Source organism: Mustela putorius, unplaced genomic scaffold, assembly GCF_011764305.1.
Source record: "Mustela putorius furo isolate JIRA1106 unplaced genomic scaffold, ASM1176430v1.1 tig00001130_pilon_pilon_pilon, whole genome shotgun sequence".
NCBI lineage: Eukaryota > Metazoa > Chordata > Mammalia > Carnivora > Mustelidae > Mustela > Mustela putorius.
This window is the reverse complement of record NW_025421584.1, coordinates 352,296-374,425: the sequence shown is the minus strand read 5'-3', so window position 1 is coordinate 374,425 and position 22,130 is coordinate 352,296. Positions and strand designations below refer to the sequence as shown.

Sequence of the window (22,130 nt, the reverse complement as noted above, 5' to 3'; positions counted from 1 at the left end):
CAGATTCTTCTCTGCCATTTTTCATTTCACTTGTCACATATTAATTAATTTCTCTAAGATTTTCCTTACCTACAACATGGAAAGAGTACTACAACAACTACCGCTAAGCAGCTAAGCACTAAGTGCTTCAAAAGGGCCGTTTGGACTAAATTATTTGGGCTATTTGACTGAAGGTTAATAGATTAACTCTTTCAATCTTTTGATTTGGTTGTATCCTAGTGTACAGAAATGTAGTAAGGTGGCAGTGTAGAATACAATTGAAAGTATCATTCCTTTTGTTTTATATAAAAAGTTTTATTGTAGAATTTTAGGGGAAAATGGCAAATATTTTCAAAATAGTTTTATTAATACATCAGAATATAAAAGTTTGTCTTAGCAGAGATTGTATTTAAATGTGATACTGAGATCAAGGACCAGTAATATTGCTCACACACTTCCCATAGCAATCAGGAGAGGAAGCGTGTTGTGGAGAAGATGCTTTCTACTTATATTTGGGATGAGCCTGCCTGGGGTCTATCATTCACCATACACCAGAACTTTGGTTTGGTTTGACTTGTTAGGTCCTTGGCAAAAGCTTCCTTTTGTAGCTGTGAGTTTACAAATTAAGTCAGTGTCGTTTTTAGAAACTGGCATAGAAACTTTCAAAGAAACTGGGCATACAACAATAAACAAGACAGAAAAGTGTCCCTGCCCTCCTGGAATGTATGTTCTAGGTCAAAGGCAAATAAATAAGCCACTATGGCAGACAGTAGGAAGTACTATAATATAGAACAGCTCAACCCACTCTCGAAGTTCAAGGAAGCTCCTTAAAGGGAATCGTACCCTAGTCAGTAGCTGAGACCACATGGAAAGTCCCAAACTAGTGGGAGAATAGACCAAAAAGCCATATGCAAAGACATGGAGATCTGCAAGTGCATGTTTGAGGACATGAACTTGAAGGACTGATGCTTAAGCAATGTTACCAATACCAGCTGAAGTTTAGAATCACAGGAGAGATTTTTTTAAATTAAAAAAAAAAAAAAAATTACAGGCCCTACCCCAGACTTAATGGGCCATATTCTCAGAAAATGAGTGTTGGAATTCTGATTATTAACTCCAGGGTTGGGGGTGGGGAGACCCTGTCTTAGGGCTTGTGTGTGTGGTTAGAGAAGGGGGATCAAGGCATAGAAGGTGAGACAAGGAAGCCAGAGGCACAAACATCATGTGGAGTTTGGATTTTATCCTAAGGGCAGGGGAGAGCAGTGGAAGAATTTGGAGGTTATGGGGATGAGATGTTCAGATTTATGATTACAAAGTTCACTAAGTTTACTATAACATGGCCCCTTGAGGGATACAGTCTATGTGGTTCAACATCTTTGATACCTCAGTTTTTTTAATATAAAATGGAAATAATATCTAACAATTTATGCGAAGTACCCAAGATATAATTAGCATTCAAAAGATATTAAATTTTGTTACTTGAGAAAGCTATGGAGCCAAATAATTGGACATCACCAGCCACCATCATACATTAGGGGAGGTGAGCATTTCCGAGCAACAATCTGTGTTCAGGTTCCTCTGACAAGTTCCTTTCCTGCCCACACTTGCAGCCCTGGCACAGAGAGCCCGCTTTTCCCTCACTCCCCACCTCTCACATGCATTACTTCAGTTACAGTCTTTATGCTGACGACTTCCAAATCTATGACTCCATCCTGGTTTCCTTTCCTGAGCTCCAAACACATAGATCCAGCTGACTTCCTTCTGGCTGTCTCCGCATAAAGGTTGTGCAGGCACTTCATCCAATTTGGGCCCCTGATATCAAGTACCATCCTTTCTCATCCCAAGAAAACAAAACAACACCCTCTCTTTCCAACATTAGCACCATTAGGTCAAACCAGAAACAGGGGACTCATCATTGAGTCACTGGTCCTTATCTACTCCGGTCAGAGCACACAAATCCACACCCTTTCCTGCAGGTCTAGACCGTAACCTCCTTCCAAACTTCTACCACCTCTTATCTGAACTTCATGAAATAGCCTCCGAGTTCCCAGCACCAGGCTTTGCCCCAAACTCAAATCCAATTCTGAGAGATCTATGGTGATACAAAATTGATAAAATCCCCTCCCCCCCCCCACTACACATACACTTAAACCTTTTCAGTGGCTTTCTTGTGCCCTTAAAATGAACTCCATAGTTTCTACCAAGGCATGCAGCGAAGACCCATCAAGATCTCAGGAAGTCTCATTTTCTCCTTTTCTCCCTTTCTTATTTATGCTACTCTGCACTAAGAAAGAGAAAAAAAAGTTCCCTCCTCTCATTCTCAGGTCTGTTTCATGATGATTTCTCCACCCTGAACCCCCTTCACACTGGTAACTCCTCACCTTTTAGACTTCATTTACAAACATCCTCTTGGGGAGCCGTCCTTGAATCTTTCCTCTTAGTGTGCTGTTCATTATACATATTTCTTTATTTTTAAAGACTTATTTATTTATTTCAGAGAGATAATGGGAGGAGGGGCACAGGGAGAGAAATTCGAGAAGACTACCCGCTGAGTGTGGAGTACAATGCAGGGCTCTATCTCATGACCCTGAGATCATGACCCGAGCCAAAACTAAGTCTGTCACTTAACAGACTGCGCCACCCAGGTGTCCCCATTATACGTATTTCTTAATGCCCCCACTGCCCACTGGACTGCAAGCAACATAATCGCCCAAGAGTATACACAATCAATCCATATTCTTCATGTATTTGGTTTGGGAATTTTTGCCTACTTGCTAAAATCTTTGTCATCCCCAAATCAATATTCACAACACCTCTGTGGTCATTCTTGAACATGCACACAGAGATGAAAAATTTGAGTCATCCAAAATGCATGTTCTCAGCTGGGGCTGAAAAAGATGACACTCTATCGTTTTAGCTCTCATATTATTAATAAGCATCCACTCTGTAGTCTACTTAAAACCAATTTTTCATATCTTTGTGGGTTTTGTTGGTGATTTCACTATTTGACATGGAACACGCATGTAGTACCCAAGTGCTCTATAGTGTTCCTAAGTTCGGGTGTTAGATAAACCCCCTTTAGGCATGACTTATAGTATGGTGTCTATGAGTTCAATGTTAATGAATTAACATTATTTGAGACAAGACATCTTTAAGCAAAAACACACAAAATACAAGCTTATATATTGATCAGTTGACAAATTGTGACCAGAGGCTCACAGGAACCTAATGCTGCATTTCCCCTAGAAATAGTGGTTTAGTATTTACTATTTCAGTTTTTGTGATGACTTTATACAACAGAACTACAACAAATAATAAGACAACTGTATTTTACTAATTTCTATATCCCCAGCAGTTAGCATAGTAACTCTCACATAATAGTAGTTCAATAAATATCTGTTGAAGCTGAATTGTGCATGTATACATATACCTACATACATGCATAGAAATCACATATAATAAATAAACTGAATTTGTTTTTTATGCCAAGGGTATACCTCACAGCCTTATCATTACTTTTTGCTTAAAAAAAACGCTGATCATAAAATTATTTTTGATGACATCTTTTGTTTTTAATTTTCTCTAGGATGCTGGAGAAATGGTTCGTTCCTTTGTTGGTGGTTTGGAACTTGTTGTCAATTTACTGAAATCAGATAATAAAGAAGTTTTGGCAAGTGTATGTGCTGCTATTACCAATATAGCAAAAGATCAAGAAAATTTAGCTGTAATTACAGATCACGGAGTTGTCCCTTTATTGTCCAAACTAGCAAATACAGTAAGTAACACACCCTTTCATTTTAAATGTGTTTTATCACAAGATATCATAAGATATCATGGTGTAGTGGTAAAAACAATAAGCTTAGAGTCCAGAGACCTGGATTCAAGCTTAATATCCATGACCTATGAGGTATGAGATTTTGGTCACCTCATTTAATTTCTTTGACACCAGTCAACGTGGAAGTGTATTCTAACGGTACAATTTAATATGCAAGATCCTTAGAAAACAGAGGCTGTTTCTTATTTGTTACTGGCAAGTCGTAAAGTGGTGGCAAATATAAATGTTACTATAGAAGTGTTAACTATCCTCTTCCATCACCACCTGTTCATATAGTTGGCACTGTTCATGCCAACTATAGAAGTTAAAAACTCCTCCCCAGGCTTAGCAAGCTTGGACTGAAGGCATTCTTGGGCTGGGAGACTTTGGTAACCAATGTATTATTTATCCAAAGCTGTGCCAGATAGAATAAGCAGCCTTGAGAGATAATGACTTCACCATGACGAGAAGTATTTGAGCACAGCTTGGGCTACCTCTTGGCAGGAAAATCATAGAGCAGAAATTTAGTCACTGGAAGGATGCTTGGTTTAGAAGACTTTTTAGGGCCAGTCTGACACTGAGTTCCTAAGAATAACTGCCAGATTCAGTTAAGGACACCAAGTTGTTGCCTCAATCAAGAGAACAATACAATTAACAAATAGAAAACTGTATCGTATTTAGTTATATTCTACCCATAGAAGTTAATTACATACAAAAAGAAAGGATATAGTCTGGACAAAGGCTACAGAAAGGGAAATGGGAGACTCAAGCATGTCATTGTTTGCTGCACTGCCTTCTCCCTGTTGGGAACCAAGGTGTATTCCTGATGTAGAAGTATTCCTGGGGTGAAGGTGTAGAATTAATGCATGTATCCCAGTCAGATGAAATGCTCCCTTAAGAATGTCCAATATTTTTTACCTATTTTTTTCCCTACAGCCCCTTCTCCAAAGGAAATCAAGCCTTGAGCAAATAACAAATGCTTGACACTTTATCATGTTTGACTGTATTGACTACATTCAGTAGTCAATAAAAAGAAATTAAAAATATTTGAAGTCATAAAAAGAAAACTCGGGATTGAACCTTGGTCCAATTAGGAACCACCAAAATACTCATTTCTTTCAAGACACCACCTGAATAGCCTCCTAGCTGCTCTCCCTTGACTCCTTGGCCTTTTATTGGGTAATAAACATCTCGCACAGAAACATGACCTCACACGTTCATTGCAACGCATATACCACTATCCATTTCCTTTGTGCAGAATAATGATAAACTGAGGCGCCATCTAGCAGAAGCTATTTCACGCTGCTGTATGTGGGGGAGAAACAGAGTGGCCTTCGGCGAGTACAAAGCAGTGGCTCCATTAGTGCGTTACCTGAAATCAAATGACCCCAATGTACATCGAGCGACAGCTCAAGCCTTGTACCAGCTCTCGGAAGATGCGGATAACTGCATCACCATGCACGAGAATGGAGCAGTAAAGGTACTGTTGATTGATCGACTTTGGGGTTCAGTCCAAATGAGGTATATGGTGGTTGGAAAGAAACTTCTATAGCAATAAGATTTCACTGATGGGGAGTATTTGGACACACAAAACTGCCTTTTTGTTGGGTCATGGCGGCTGTTGAGCCATGTGTTAGCATGGTGTATGCAGCAGGAAAGTTGGAGATCGATTTTTTTCTAAACTGAAGAGTATAAGACACACTTAGTTGAATAATTGCTCCATAATTTGAATTTGATTGAAAAAAATGTACAGTGCATGAATAATCAGGGGCATTCACAAGTCTATTTAATTTATTTACTTAGGACTTAAATAACAAAGGCACAACTACAGCAAAGGAGCTGACTGAAACAGCTAGATGGCAACTTGATGGTCTTAACTGTAATAGCAAAGGACCAATTCAAAGACACTTTTTTTTTTCCAAAAAAATTGTGCATCAGGATTTTCTTTGCCTTTAATCAACACACAGGTAGGAGAGCTTCTAGAAGCACAAAGACTATAATATATCTATACATTCTCTTCCTGAACAGGACTTGCCCAATCTAACATTCCATCAGTAGGGCCTTTAAAAAAATGAAACTGTAAAACAATTAAGCAGCCTGATATAGCGTCTGATATACAACATATGCTTAATTGCCAGTTAGTTTAAGAATAGAATTTCTAGGCTACTCAAAGTTTTAAAGTTTAATAAGGTTTATCGTTTAATTGACATAAAGCTCAGCTGCACATGTAATTCTGAATCATTTCTTCTAAGGCAAGTCAATGGATAATCCAAAATCACTTAGGAATTGTAGGCTACTATGTAAAGGTGATGAAACTCTGTTCACCCACCCACACATCTTATATGTACTAAAAAAAGAAGGCAACCAAAATGGACAGGGGGAGGGGACAGGAAAAGGAAAAGCAAAGAAAGAAAACTGGGTTTGTTCGGCCGTAGGCCCTTTCCCCCAACATCTTAAGGTCTCTTTAGGGCCTCTCCATCTCCCCTGTTTGCCTTCCTAACTGCCTGCTATTTCTACTGACGAATAACTACAAAGAACAGGATGTTGTTTTTTGTAAATGACTCTGTCATAATATAAAGACAAGCCTAATCCTGAGCTCTCCCTCTTGGGACCGTGGGGGCAGCAAATGGACCTGTGTGTCCTTTCTCTGGTTTTTTCATTTCTTTTTTCCTTCTTTTCTTTTTTTTTTTCTTTCCATTCATTCATTCATTTATTTATTGAGAGAGAGAGAGAGTGCATGCAAGCAGGAGAAGAAGGAAGGCAGAGGCAGGGAGAGAATCTTAAGCAGGCTCCAGCCCTGATATGGGGCTTGATCTTAGGACCCTGAGATCATGACTGGAGCCAAAATCAAGAGTCAGACACTAACCAACTAAGCCATCCTCTGGTGTTCTTTAAGGAGGAAAGAAATGTGGATGTGGCAAGTCGGTGTCAATGGATTAAACAGGGTTTGGTGTCGTGCTTGGCTATGGGGAGTAAGGAAAGGGTTGAATCAAAAATGACTCCAGCTTTGGGGCTGGGTGAAGAAGAAGATTCCAGAAGCCAAGATCATGCAAGAGAACATCTGGCACCTTTGGATGGTTACAATACCTGTTCTGAGTATGTCACAACGTGTAACTGCTAACATTTCTGACTCCAAATGCTTACAAACTATCCACTATTTTGGCAGATCCCTGTTTGTTTTCATTCCTAATTGCTACTGTGCTTTCCTAGTAGAAAGCTTCCAGTGTTATATCCCAGTCCTACGTACAAGCCCGCTGCACCTACCCACAAGCAACACTGACAATTACCAGAGTCATCCTGTCACCCAGGTCATAAGTAATTCATTCTAGAGTTAGTTCCTTCATTATACAATTTCCTTGACAGCAGCAGCTGATGTTACACAACCTGTCTCGTGCCAGCTGATGTTTATTCCATAATAATAGTAAGCAGGCTTGAGGGTCTGGAATAGATTGGTTTCACTTTCTACTGTGTTCGATTTAAATGGTCAGTTTGAATTTCAGGTCTAGAGAAGGGCTGTCCAGTGCAAATGTAATGTAACCCACGTATCTAATATTAAGTTTTCTAGGAGCTAGAATTTCAAAAAAGATAAAAAGAAACAGGTGAAATTAATTTCCATGATATATTTTATTTAACCCTATATATCCAAAATATTTTTACTTCAACATTTAATCAATACTATTATATATATTATATATAATGAATATTATATATAATACATATAATCAATACTATTATATATAGTCAATACTGTTACATATATAATCAGTACTATTATGTATACTATTATCTGTGTATATATATTATATAAACTATTATCTATCTATCTATCTAGTATTTGTGTTTTATACAGTCCAAATCTCCATTTGGACTGGCCACATTTCACGTTCTCACCAGTGGCTAGTGGCTTTCTTATTGGACATCACAAGTCTAGAGGCAGGAGAAGGGAAGATTGGGAAGTATCAGTGAGAGCTAATAAATCATGAACAAGGGTGGACAAGTTGTTTTTGGCAGAAAGTTTAGAGAAGCCTGGGAAATGTCTGCCTTTACATTTGCAGAGCATGTAGGCTAGGAGGAAGAGCTGTCAGAGTAACTTCAGGAAGTTAACAGGTTACCCAGGAGTTCTAGAATCCAGAGGAAGAGGAAGTTTCCAAAGGGTTTGTGTTTAAATGCTGCTAAGCAGGCAACAAGGATTTCCTGATTCAGTTATGTTGAAAAATAATCCTGGTGTTAGAGTCTTTCCAGGTAGGGCTCTCTTCTATATGAACTAATAAATCCCCTGCCCTAGTAAATGTGACATGAGAGGAATAATGCAATCTTTTTCCTCTTTATGATTTTACACAGATCGGACTTGTGAACACGGATGCCGATCTGTTTGCAACTCTGTTGAAAGCATGAGGACTCTAGGAGATATACCAAAGTTACTGCTAATTATAACAAAGCCATAACATAAGAAAGTAATACAAGGAGGGAATGAAGTTGCAGGAAAAACTGAGCAAGACAAGCCCTTTCCTAAGACAGAAAAAGTGATCAGATAGAAAGACGATGAGCACCTATGAAAGGCATTAAGTTCCCTTCCCCATGGTGACATTGGATTTGTTTTGCAAATGTCTATACCAGGCAGGTGAAAGCTACATTAGGGCCTTATAACTTTCTGGAAGGCAGGAAATTGAAGGGATTGCAGAAAATACAACCAGAAGTGGGTCCAACGGAGAGAGAGAGGAACAGTTCACATTGGGTGGAATGGCAGAGGCTGTCTTGGCAGCCTCCCAGACTGAGCACATGAAATAGCATTCGGGAGAGTGGGGAAGATGAACCCAAGGAGCATACACACCCCATAGTCTTTGAAGCCTGGCACCAAAAAGAAAAATATCACTAACACTTTTGAGCCAAGTAAGTGGACTTCAGAGGCTGAGATCACCCAAGAACCTTCAGGGTCTATCTGCAGTCCACATGCTTGTTGTTTGATCAAACAATAGTATTTTGTTAATTAATACTCTTTCTGCATCTTTATGGTCTTGTGTACTTTTCTTGCAGTCCAGATATTCCCTGGAGTGCTGGAGATAGTCTCTTGGTGATATGCCATTAAATTACTTAGCACTATTAGGTTTCAGTAACTATACTCTGATACCAAATATAGAGTCATATATAAACATGTTTCTGATTGACTTTTTTGGGTTTTTGCATTTATCCTTCAAAGTGAGAAAGATTTTTAAGGATTCCAGTGAGATCGATTTTTAACTCTAATATTATATACACATCAAATGTTTTCCTTATTTCATTTCTAACTTAAAATATGTAATAGTTTTATAATTGACATACACATGCACATATCTAGAGTGTTGATGTGACAAATTGTGCCATATATATGCATAACCACAAAGCCATGATCAGATCAGGATAATGATTTTCATCTCCAAAGTAGATAAAGTCCAATTAATATTGTGGGTTTTTTTTTTAAATGGACCATGCTTTTGGTGTTTATGTCTAAGAAAGATTTGCATAACACATGGTCACAAGGATCTTTGTTTTCTTCTGGAAGTTCTGTAACTTTTGGTTTTACATTTAAGTCTATGAACCATTTTGAGTTAATTTTTATGATCCTAGGAATGAATTACAGTTCATTTGGGGAGCATATGAGTATCCTTCATTGAAATAATGCCCTTTCCCTGCTGAATTTCTTTTGCAATCCTGAAAAAAAAATAGTTGAATATATGTTTTGTTCCATTGTTCCATTTATCTGTATTTACACCAATACCACGTTATCTTAATTACTGTAGCTTTATAATAAGCCATAAAGATAGGTGGTATCAGGGTTCCTATCTTTTTCTTTAAAGTTATTTTGGGGGTGCCTGGGTGGCTTAGTTGGTTATGCGTCTGTCTTCAGCTCAGGTTATGATCCCAGGGTCCTGGGATCTAGTCTCTGGGCTTTCTGCTCTGCAGGGAGCCTGTTTCTCCCTCTGCTTCTGCCTTTCTCTCTCTCTCTCTCTGTTTCTCATGAATAAGTAAATATTTTTAAAAAGTTATTTTGGCTCTTCTAGTTTTTTACATTTCCATATGAATTTTTAAATCAATTTGTTAATTTCTACAAGAAATACTTTCTGAGATTTTGATTGGGATGAGCATTAAATCTATACATCACAGGAGAAAATTGCTATCTTAATATTATTGTCATCTGAATCACAAAGAAGGAATATCCATTATTTTTATGTGTTAATTTTTCAGCAATATTATGTGATTTTTGTCACATAGGGTTTTTTTTGTACATCTTTTATCATTTACTCCTATGTAAATATTTTTGATGCTACTTTAGATTTAATTTTAAAATTTCCATTTCCTGATTATTCACTGATATATAGAAACTTAATTGATTTTGTGTATTTATCTTATATCCTACAACCTTGCTAAATTCATTTATTTGATCTAGTAGACTTTTGGAGATTCCAGCAGATTTCCTATATAGGCCAGGGTCAGCAAACATTTTCTCTAAAGGGCCAGATAATAAATATTTTAGGCTTTATGGACCACATAAAGTCTCTGTTGCAGATTCTTCTTCTATTGTTGTTGTTATCATTTACAACTGTACAAAAATGTAAAAACCATTATTCATTTTTTGAGCCATACAAAAATAGATTGTTGATTGCCAGTGTCTTACATAAACAATCGTGTCATCTATGAAGTAGGACTTGTCTTCCTTCCTTTCTAACCTGGATGTCTTTTATTTACTCTTCTTGCTTGATTGCATGGGCTAAAAACTCCTATGCAATACTGAGAAAAAAGCAATTAAGAGCAGATGTCCCAGTCTTATTCCTTATCTTGAAGGTAATACATTTGGTCTTTTACCAATCAGTTTACTGTTGGGTATAGGTTTTTGTTAGGTAACTTTTTGTTTTTAAGCTCCATACTTTAGGCTCCCAGCATGGGGTCTGAACTCACAACACCCTGAGATTAAGACCTAGGCTGAAATCAAGAGTTGGACATTTAAGCAACTGAGCCACCCAGGCACCCCTGTTAGGTGACTTTTATCAGGCTGGGTAAGTTCCCTTCTACTACTTTGATTAGATTTTTTTTTTTTAATCAGGAATGGATACTGCATTCTATTGAATGCTTTTTACTCTATCTATTGAGATTATATTATGATTTTTCTTTTAGAATTTGTTATTATGGAGAATCACACTTATTTGGTTTTTAAATGAAACCAACCCAGCATTCTTAGGATGAGCCTACTTTGTTACAATGTGTTATCCTTTCTATACATTGTTGACCCTAATGTACCAAAATGTTGCTTGGAGTTTTACACCTGTGTTTCTGAGGGATGTTGATTTGTAGTATTTTTTTTCTTGTAATGTCTCTTGTTTTGCTATCACAGTAATGCTTTAGTAAATGAGTTGCAAAGTGTTCCTTCCTCTTCAGTTTTCTGGGAGAACTTTATAGTGCCAGTATTATTTCTCCCTTAAATGTTTGGTAAAAATCACAGGTGAAGCCCCCTGAACCCAAAATTTTTGTTTTCAGGAGGTTTTAAACTTCAAATTCAATTTCTTTACTCAAGATAGGGCTGTTCAGGTTTTTATCTTCTTGACTGAGCTTTGGTAGTGTCTTTCAAGGAGTTAGTTCATTTCATCTAAGTTATATTGTCAAATGTATTGGCATAAAGTTGTTCATAACATTCCTTATTCTCTTAATATATATTTATAATCTGTAGTTATGACATTTTTTTCACTCTTGTTATTGGTAAGTTTTGTCTTCTCGTTTCCTCTTGATCAGTGTGGCTAGATATCTATCCATGTTATTGATCTTCTTAACTAGATTTTGTTTCCTTATTTTTTTCTTTTTCTATTTCACTGATTTCTACTGTGATCTTTCTTATTTCCTTTCTTTTGATTACTTTGGGGTTTCATTTGTTCTTCTATGTCTACTTTCTTAAAGTAGAAACTAACATGATTTGATACCTTAATCTTTTCTAAAAACGATTCTTAGTCATATAAATTTCCTTCTAATACTGTTTTAGCTACATCTCAGAAATTTTGGTAAGTTACGTTTTTATTTTCATTTGGTTAAAAATACTTTATTTTTTTTTTAAAGATTTTATTTATTTATCAGAAAGAGAGAGGGGGAGAGAGCGAGCACAGGCAGACAGAATGGCAGGCAGAGGCAGAGGCAGAAGCAGGCTCCCTGCCGAGCAAGGAGCCCGAAGTGGGACTCGATCCCAGGATGCTGGGATCATGACCCGAACCGAAGGCAGCTGCTTAACCAACTGAGCCACCCAGGCGTCCCTGGTTAAAAATACTTTAGAAGTGCATTATTTAGAAGTGTTATATTTAGCTTTTAAGTATTTGAGGATTTTTCATTGGCTTTTATGTTACTGATTTTTAATTTACTTCCACAGTAGTCAGAGAGCATACATTATATACTTGACTATTTCTTTTTAATTTTATTTACTTATTTGAGAGGGAGAAAGCCAAGAGCACAAATGGGTTGAGGCACAGAGGGAGAAGCAGACTCCACACTGGGCAAGGAGCCTGATGTGGGGCTCAACCCCAGGACCTGGGGATCATGACCTGAGCCAAAGGCAGACGCACAACTAACTGAGCCACCCAGGCCCCCTCCTTGACTACTTTTTAAAATCTTTTTCTTTTTTAAAAGGTTTTATTTATTTGACACAGAGAGAGAGATCAAATGCAGGCAGAGAGAGAGGGGGAAGCAGGCTCCCTGCTGAGCAGAGAGCCTGATGCTGGGCTCAATCCCGGGACCCTGAGATCATGACCTGAGCCAAAGGCAGAGGCTTAACCCACTGAGCCACCCAGTGCCCCATCCTTGACTACTTTTTTAATGTGACGTTTGTTCTGTGACCCAGAATATGGTTTAACCCATTGATGTTCTACATGCACTTGGAAAAAAAAAAAAAAGAGTTTCTGATGTAGTTGAATAAAGCTTAATAAGGCCAAGTTGGTTTATATTGTTCAGTAATATTTTACATCTTTGTTGATTTTGTAACTACTTGTTCTATTATTTTGTGAGGCAAATGTGTTAACCACTATACTACAGAAATACCCCAGTTGCTGTGGATTTACCCACTTTTCTCACCGTTCCATCTCATCAGTTTATCTTCATGGATTTTGAAACTCTTTTGTTAAGTGCATAAGTATTTAGGAATAGTATGTCCTCTTGACAACACCTTTATATGTATGAAATCGCCTTCATCCCTTGTCATATTCTTTGCTTTGAAATCTGCCTTTTCTCCTTTCTTTTGGTTAAAATTGCATACTAAATCCTATAGTTCTTCCTAAACTTTTACCTCATTTGTGTATTTTTATTTATTAACTATCGGCAGCACTTAGTAGGGACTTGCTTTTTTTTTTTTTTTTTTAAATCCAAATCACAAATTCTGCCTTTTGAAAGGAGGTTATGGGGTATCTACACTATTTACATTTAATGTGCTACTGACATGATTGGCTTTAAATGTGATTTTATTTGTTCCCTCTTTTCCCCATCTATTCGTTTCTTTTTGTCACCTTGACTTAATTAAAATTTTTTTAACATTCTATTTTATCCTTTTTGTTTTTATTATTTATTGTTTAGTTTTTGTTAGTTATGATTCTTTGTTGTTCCTTTAGTGCTTGCTTTAGAGTTTACAGTGTATGTGTATATATCTATATAAAATTCAGCACAGTGTATCTTCAAGTTCTATTACACACAGAAACATACAGTTTAAGAATCATACAGCACTAGAGCGTATCATGCTTAGCGAAATAAGTCAAGCGGAGAAAGACAACTATCATATGATCTCCCTGATATGAGGAAGTGGAGATGCAACATGGGGGCTTAAGTGGGTAGGAGAAGAATAAATGAAACAAGATGGGATTGGGAGGGAGACAAACCATAAGTGACTCTTAATCTCAAAAAACAAACTGAGGGTTGCTGGGGGGAGGAGGGTTGGGAGAAGGGGGGGGGGGTTATGGACATTGGGGAGGGTATGTGCTTTGGTGAGTGCTGTGAAGTGTGTAAACCTGGCAATTCACAGACCTGTACCTCTGGGGATAAAAATATATGTTTATAAAAAAAAATTAAAAAAAAAAAAAGAATCCTACAGCACTAAGCTTCCATTTGTCTTCCTGGCTTTTTATATAATGTATTATATAAAATGTATTATAAATTCCATATTGTTCTTGTTTTTGGCTGTAAATAATCAATTATCAATTAAAGAGCTTTAAATAAGTACGAAAAAGTGCTATTTATTCCCTTCTGTAGATTCAGATTTCCATCTGGTCTCATTTTCTTTCTGCCCAAAGAACTTTTAAAATTTCTTTTAGTATAGCTCTATTGACAAATTCTTTCATCTTTCGTATGTCTAGAAAAGGCTTTGTGTTTGAAAAATATTTTTGGTAGAGAGAATTTTATGATGACATTTTTCCCTTCGGTAAAACATGTTGCTTCATTGTATTCACACTTGTGTTGTTTCTGAGAAGAAATCTGCTGTCATTCTTCTGCTTGTTAACGTGTATGTCATTTTTTTGTACTACTGCTTCTGAAATTTTATCACTTTCCCTGATTTTGAGCAATTTGATTATGATGTACCTTCATACTATTTTCTTTATATTTCTTATGCTTGGGCTTATTGAACTTCTTAGATAAGCTATAGTTTTCAGCAAATTTGGAAAATGTGGAGCCATTTTTTTTTTTTTCAAATAGAAAACTATTTGCTCTGTCTTCTCTTTCTACTGTCCTTTGGAAACTCTGTTTTCACCTATATTTGGCTACTTCATGTTTTCCTACAGCTCCTTATGGCTCTGTTTCAATTTGGAATGTTTTTATTTCTATGCCTTTAAGTTCAGAAAATCTTATTTTTTTCCATGTTCAATTTACCTTTATTTTACGTCTCAGCAGAATTGCGTCTCTCAAAATTAAAGTTGAGTCTTTCTATATCTTTCATGTCTCTCCGAAACATGCTGAGTCTTTCCTGTAGCTCATGAAATCCAGTTCTAGTAACTAGTGTCGTTTCTGGTTTGCTTTCCGTTGGTTGATTTTTCTCTTTATCATGAGTCATGTCAGACACTGACCTTGGGGCAGAGGAGGATTTTTTATTTTTCATTTTCATTCCAGTGTAGTTAACATACAGTGTTGTATTAGTTTCAGGTGTACAATGCAGTGATTCAGCACTTCCATACAACACCCGGTGCCCATCGCGGCAAGTGTCCTCCTCCATCCCCATCACCTGTCTCCCCCATCTCCCCACCCTCCCATCTCCTTCCTGCTAACCATCAGTGTGTTCTCTATAGTTAAGAGTCTGTTTCTTGGAAGACACCAAATTTTAATGTGTCAAGTGCTAGATAGTTTCTGTAAATATTCTTGAGTTTTTTCCTAGGATGCCATTATGTTACTCACAAACAGTTTGCTCCTTTCAGTTCCATGTTTTGTTAACAACACTAGAGTATAGCTAATTCTTACCCACTACTGAGGTAAGAGACTCACAGTTACTCTGCATGAAACCCATGAATTAGGAAGTCTTTCAGACTGGGTGGTGAGATTAGGCATTAGTGGACCTGTATGAGCTTCAGAGATTGTTCCAGATGATCTGTCCTTGCGTCCGTGGTTTCCACACACACAAGTGCTCGTCTGATCTGCACTGAAGTTTCAGGGGTACTGACAGCAAATCTCCAGAGTTTGGTGCTCAGAGAGTTCTTGCCCCTCCAGTAATCTTGCTTGAAGACTCCAGTCATCACAGATCCCCAAGCTTGGCCTCCCAGCTCAGAGAGCTGCTGCACTTCATTGGGCTTTCCTCTCTCTGTGCTACAACTTGCTCCAGGCAGTAGGCTGGGACAATCATAAGACTCACCTCTGGAGTTTTCCTTCTCTTGGGGATCACAGTTGCCTGATGTCCAATGTCTTAAAACCCATTGCTTTACAGATTTTAGCATTTTTGTCTCAGATGGGAAGATAAATCCATTCCCTGTTACCCTGTCTTGGCATGAAGAAAATTAACTTTCTTTTCCTACTTTCTTTATACAATAAATTCAAGGAAAGTGAGAGCAGATAGAGGTGAGTTATCCATTTTAAACACACATTTTGCAGACAAGGAATGTTAAGTCCCAGAGATCAGTGAGGTACCAAAAACCACACAATCAACACATGGCATAACATCATAAATGATTGTAATGTCTAGTTTAGGGCTGTTTTCACTCGATGAGCAAATTTCAAACCATGTCTTGTGGACTGTGAGGGTTCCCCTGGGAGACATCAGGGCCTAGTACTCAAGGCAAAGGGAGAAGCCAATGCTTGGTGTGAGGGGCAGTCACTTACTTTACTTAGACCAGCTAGTTTTTCCATTTTATATATTTAAATTATGCATGGGATCTTGTTTCAAAACAGCTTTTTGCTGCTTTAGAAAGAACTGAAAATTACTGTACTAGGCCATGCTGCCCTTTAATAGTTGTTTATGGAACACAGTAGGAGTCATCTTTTTCATATTTATTTAGCACTTGGCTTTGACAGAAAGGTTTATAAGATAATCTTTTCAGGAGGAATTAAGAATTTTAATCTTAATTCTTTGCATCTTATAAGTGTAGTGCCTCTAAAAATCTGATACAAGAATGATTCTTTAAAGCCACCTTATTTTTTTCTTTTTAAGTTTTCCTTGGAGAGCTCTAGGCAATGCTTTTGCCCTTGAGGTGATTCAGTCTTCTCAAATATCCAAGGAGTCTTTGGAAAAATCAGATGTGTCTAGGACGGTCTGGGCTAATAGAATACTTGTCTCTGCTTCACTATAATGAATCCATCTCATGCTTTGGCTACGTCACCACTGCCACATCCCAGAAAAATACATTTCCCTCCCTTTCTTGAAAGCTAAAGGCGAGAAAAGATGAAAAACAGAGCTGCGTGTAAGTACAGCAAAAGAGATAATAATGAAAGTAATACTATTTTCATTTTATTCGGCTTCCTCAGTGCCTAGCCACCATTCCAAAAGCTACATTCACACATATCCCTTTATTTAGTCTTTTCCATTTTCCAGTGTGATGGGAATCATCTCCATTTTGCAGATAAGGAAACTGAGTTACATAGAAATTAAGTGATTTGCCCTGAATCACCCCTCATAAGGAAAGAACCCAAGAAATCTGGTTCCATAGTCTGTTCTCTTAACGCCCACTGCAGGGTAAAGCAGGAGGGTCTTAATGGCGCGTGTGTGGGTGTGGGTGCTGGTGTGTAAGGCTGTGTTTGGAAGACTGAGCCTGGTTGAGAAACTGCTGTAGGAGACAGAGCAGCTGTCTGGGAAAGCACACAGGGGGAAGAGGACTTGGCAGAGATCGTACTTGTTTTATGGTGGAATGCTGTGGTCCTTCTGCAGCCCAAATGCTCTCTTTCTCTCCTTAGTTTTCAGGATTTTCTAGCCTTGCTTGCTGTGTTTGTAGCTTCTGTGTATTCTTGATTTATGCCCGTTAAACATTACTAGTAAGAGTTATAGTATATGAAGTTAAAACCAGATGATTTTGTGATTTTTTTTTCAAAACAATTATTTCTATTATTTCATGGACTTTAAGAAGAGTAGCTATATTTTCCAAAGGTAGTGATATATTAGTTAATCTTAATGGCAATTTATGTTGTATATGTTTGTATGTGTATGTATATACACATATATGTATATATTTGCATTTTTAGAATTAAGAAAATTGAAAGTAGAAAACCTGAATACAAGAGCTTTGGCTTAATTTAAGCCTTTTACACTAATCTATGTCAATTTTCTATAACTACCACTTACATGAGCTCTATTCTAAAAGTCTAAGATCTTTGTAACTACCCACCTTTCATGTATCTTATTTTTATACGAAAAACACCCCCCATCACCAAAGGACAGACTTCTAGGTACTATAAATGCCATTAATTATTATACAGTGAAAAGAAAATCCCCTAGCTAAAGAAATTAAATTAAAAACCTAAGTTCAAACCGGATACCTGGGACAAAAAGCTCATGCTAAGCTAAGACCTTGTAACTTCTTACAAGTCAGAGCTTTCATCTCTCATTACACAATACTCTTTATTATGGAACATTCCCAATAGTTACTCCTTGGCCATGCTCATGTACTCTGGTCTGATGCAGCAGTGTTTCTCAAAGGGTGTGGTCTACAATTCACCTGTCAAAAGCAATACAGAGCTTGAAAAAAGATAAATAAAGGTGGCTGGGCCATACCCTAAATTGACTGGCTCAGAGTCTCTATGACTAAAACCAAGAAACTATTTCAACCAAGCTCCTAAGGTAACTGAGAAGCACACAAAAGTTTAAGAGCCACTGATCCCCAGGAGCCATTTACATTAGTTTGTCCATGATATTGAATATAAGGGAAACAAAAATCAACCTTCTCAAAGGAAAAGATGAAAGAACACCAGAGGATGATTAAGCCATTGCATTGAAAACTAATCCACCTAACAAATACAACTCTGCGTGGAGAATGTTCCAGTGTATGATGTCATGCTGAACAGCAGAAGGGTGGCTTGGGCCCCTGTGGAATTGTCATGGGCACAAAGTTGTAGAATTGTGCTTTGCGGCACCCCTGCGAGTGTGAAGACAAAGTCCCTAGAGCACTTTCGTTGCTCCTCATAAAAGAAAACAAGAACTTTCTGCTAATATTATAAAAAATGTAAGTTCCTATATGTGAAAGAAGACAATTGACATGTTAACTTGTTTAAAATACTATCCTCAAAGCTGTAAACTTTGAAAATAGGAAGACCTGACCCAGTATGCCAGACCCAATCCAACTGTTACCTGTGAAAGTGTATCAAAATCTATGTTATATGATTGTCTTCTGCAATGCTGCTTCCTAATCTTTTCCCTGTCAGCATGAAAGCATGGAATATTTTAGGGAACACTGGGATAAATGAACAAAGTTGCTTGTGGCTTGGAGGCAACTGCTCTGGGGCCTTTTGTTTTTGGTCTCTCCCAACAGCCCAAGGGCTCAGGACTTGCTATTCAAAATGTGGTCCCAGACAGACAGCAACAGGAGCACCAAGGTGCTTTGTTAGAAGTTCTGAACCTCAGACTCCACCCCAGACCCACTGGATCAGAATCTGCATTTTAAGAAGACTCCCAGATAGTTCATATTCATAGTAAAGTTTGAGAAGCTCTGGATAAGGAATACACTTAAACTTAGAAAAAGGAATTGAATACTGCTAAAATATTCCTTCTGTGACTGCCTTTATTAACTATTCAAATTTGATATGGTTTTAACATTTTCTATAAAGTTTAGATGGACCCTAAATGTATGCTAAATGTATAAATGTAATTTAATTTTCATACCCTCATAAAACTTTTTATATAAATTGCTAAAATTCCTGATTTGGGATCGGAACATGTGGTCACTACAACTTTTCTAACCCTTATTTATTTCATAGTATTATCCCAAACCACCAGTTAGAAAAGAAAGTCCGTAAGTCTTCTACTTTGAGCGTAAAGCAACTTTTTATTTGTCCTTATATTGCTTGCTTCATATTTCAAGGGGACATTATTCTAATATCCTGGATTCTGACCACCACAACGTCTACCATAATTGTATTCAAATTTTGTATATTTACTCAGATTACTGGAGTGACTTGTAAATTATTATTGATTCAGCTCTATCTTTCCTAACCCTCGGCATATCTTTGCACTGATTTGTGTGCAGGCATGTTTGTTCCTGCTAAGTCTTAATATTCCATAAGTGGCTTCAACCTTTTATTATTTAAACTATGACACCAGTTTCTAATTTATTCTAGATACTGTTTTCTAATTTATTTTAGATACTAGTTTCTCATCTGTTCTAGAGAATATACAATATGTTACATGTAATTGCAGATTGTTTATAAATTATATAGTACATCTTCAACATTCTGAGAAACTTAAAAATGGATAACTTGAACAAGACTCTTTCTAAATAATCTTCTATATATTAAAGTGAGAATAAATTAGGTCTATTAAAATAGTGTTGCAAGGAGCAGTCTTGACATGATTTTGGTGGACTTATGCACTGACCAATAATTGGTTTTAATAATTATTACTAAATGATTATTTTTACCATACTGATTTCATGTCAGATGAAAATTTAAGTGTAAAAGTTGGATAAATATTTTTTGTTCAGAATTTTAATCAGTTGGCGCAGGGGTGGCTCAGTTGATTAAGTGTCCAACTCTTGATTTCAGCTCCGGTACTGATCTCAGGTTTCTGAGACTGAGCCCTGCGGGGCTCGTCCCTCACCATGGAGCGCACTTGAGATTCTCTCTCTTCCTCTTTTGTTTGCCTCTCCCCTTGCTTTCTCTCTCAAATAAATAAATAAACCTTTTTTTTTTTTTTTTAAGAATTTTAATCACTAACTGACTTGGCTTTCCCTTTCAGTTTACCATCTAAATTTATTTAAAGACTTAGCCACAGCAAATTATCTTTTAATTTACTTTAAGTTAATCTATCTGGAGATAGCCTATGGCTTTATAGAATCCATTTAAAGATAATTTTATATGCTTCTGAATTTCCCTTTTAGCAAATTAATCCTTCAAATGCTTGAATATTGATAACTCTTTGTGAAAAGAGGTGATTCCACCCTACTTTATTCCCATATGCCATATACTGGTTATTCACTTACTAAAATCAGAGGAAAATATGCAGCTAACGGGCACAAGACCTCTTGAAGATATAGCCAAGAATGACCACATATGATTAGTGCTGATCCAGGAAATGACTCCTTCTTCACAAAGGTATCCCTTTGCAAAGGGGTAGAATAAAGACACAGCATATAGATTCTCCACACAGGACTTGACCTAGTCATCCCTCCCAGAATTCAGGAAGAAAGAGGAGGACCAAGGGACTCATAGCTTTCTCAAGCACCATAAGAAGGGACAGGCCAAAACCAAATAAATGGACAAAATAATTACTAAGTGTATGGACTGCTATGAAGGATACAAATGAGGTTGGATGAACAATAACAGAGAGTTAACATACTTTATACCAGGAGGTCAGAGAAAGCATCTTGGAGCAGGTGCATCTACACTAAGATACAAAGAATGAAGACAGGAGAAGAATTTACAGAAAGCATGTGCTATGGTCATAAGGTGGGAATGTGCTTAGTGTTTCCAAGGACCTGCAAGAAGATCAAGGTAGTGCAGGCTGAGTGGCAGAATGGGAGAGGGACTCAAGAGTTGTCTGGAGAGCTGGCGAGGTGGGGGCCTGGATTACAGGGGCAGTGCCAGACCTCAATAAAGAACTGAGATTTTGTTCTACTGTACTGAGAAGCCATTGAAAAATTTTAATGATAACAGTGCTATGGTCCCATTTTTGTTTTTGAAGATCACTCTCGGAGGTGCACAGGGAGCAGGTCAGAAAGTGCGTTAGCAAAAAGCTCCCTAGGAAGGTGGTGAGCTGTCAGTGCAGGACAACATGGCAGCCTCAACAGGACTTCATTATAGTTTAGATGAGAGAATAAGGGAACGGGAAGAAGTATGGATTTATTCACAAATCTTTTTTTCCCCCCAAGGTTTCTACTATGAAGAGGGAAATAACCATAGTGATAATAGCCCTTTTCATTTTAAATTTCACCAAATATTTTGAATCACCCATTAAATGAATAATCAACAAATATTAGAATATTAAGCTTAGTAATAAGATATTGCAGAGCTTGCCCTTGACTAACAAGTATGTACTATAGATAGCAGTATGTATTTTCTAAACTGTAAATTACAGGATAATCTCTTTTTAAAATAGCAGCCGATTGCTGAGTGGTCACTGCTAGGCTAAGTGCTTTATTTCTTATTTTGTTTAGTCTTTGCAATAACCCTGTGATACAGGCATTACTGTACCCATATTAAAGATTGGGAAGTTTTAGTTCAATAATCTAAGTGATGTGTCCCAAGTCCCACAGATAGAGTACAGGACCAATAAGAATACAATAAATTGCAAGCAACATAACTCAAATAAGCTTGGGCACCAAAGAGAATACATAGATGGTTGACAGATCTCATGAGCAAGAAATCAGCAGAGCCATGGGAGCACCTGGGTGGCACAGTCAGCTGAGCACCTGACTCTTAGCTTTGTCTTGGGGAAGGAAAGAAAAAGGGAGAGAGAAACAGAGGGAGGGAGAGGGAGGGAGGAAGGAAGAGAGAAAGGAAGGAAGGAAAAGAGAGAGAGATTTAAAAAAAGAAAGAGAAAGGGAAAAGGAAGGAAGGGAGTGGGAAGGAAAGGGAGGACTGAGGGAGAGAAGCGAAGGAGGCAAGAAGAGAAGAAAGCAGGCAGCAGAGCCCAGAAGAAGTGCTGGGACAGAGTTTCACAGGTTTTATAGCACATTCTTCTTTTTTCATCTGTCCTCTGTCTCCATTTCAATTTATTCTTTCT

General features: G+C 37.5%; 1 protein-coding gene across 3 annotated transcripts in view; it reads left to right on the top strand.

The window, feature by feature from the left end:
• The window catches only part of ODAD2 (outer dynein arm docking complex subunit 2), a 185,513-nt gene that overhangs the window by 129,964 nt on the left and 33,419 nt on the right, over positions 1-22,130 (top strand). For all 3 annotated transcript variants that reach the window (XM_045087408.1, XM_045087407.1, XM_045087409.1), the window contains 2 exons: positions 3,566-3,754; positions 5,052-5,273. In XM_045087408.1, the coding sequence (XP_044943343.1) occupies positions 3,566-3,754; positions 5,052-5,273 (411 nt within the window). The remainder of the gene's footprint in view (positions 1-3,565; positions 3,755-5,051; positions 5,274-22,130) is intronic.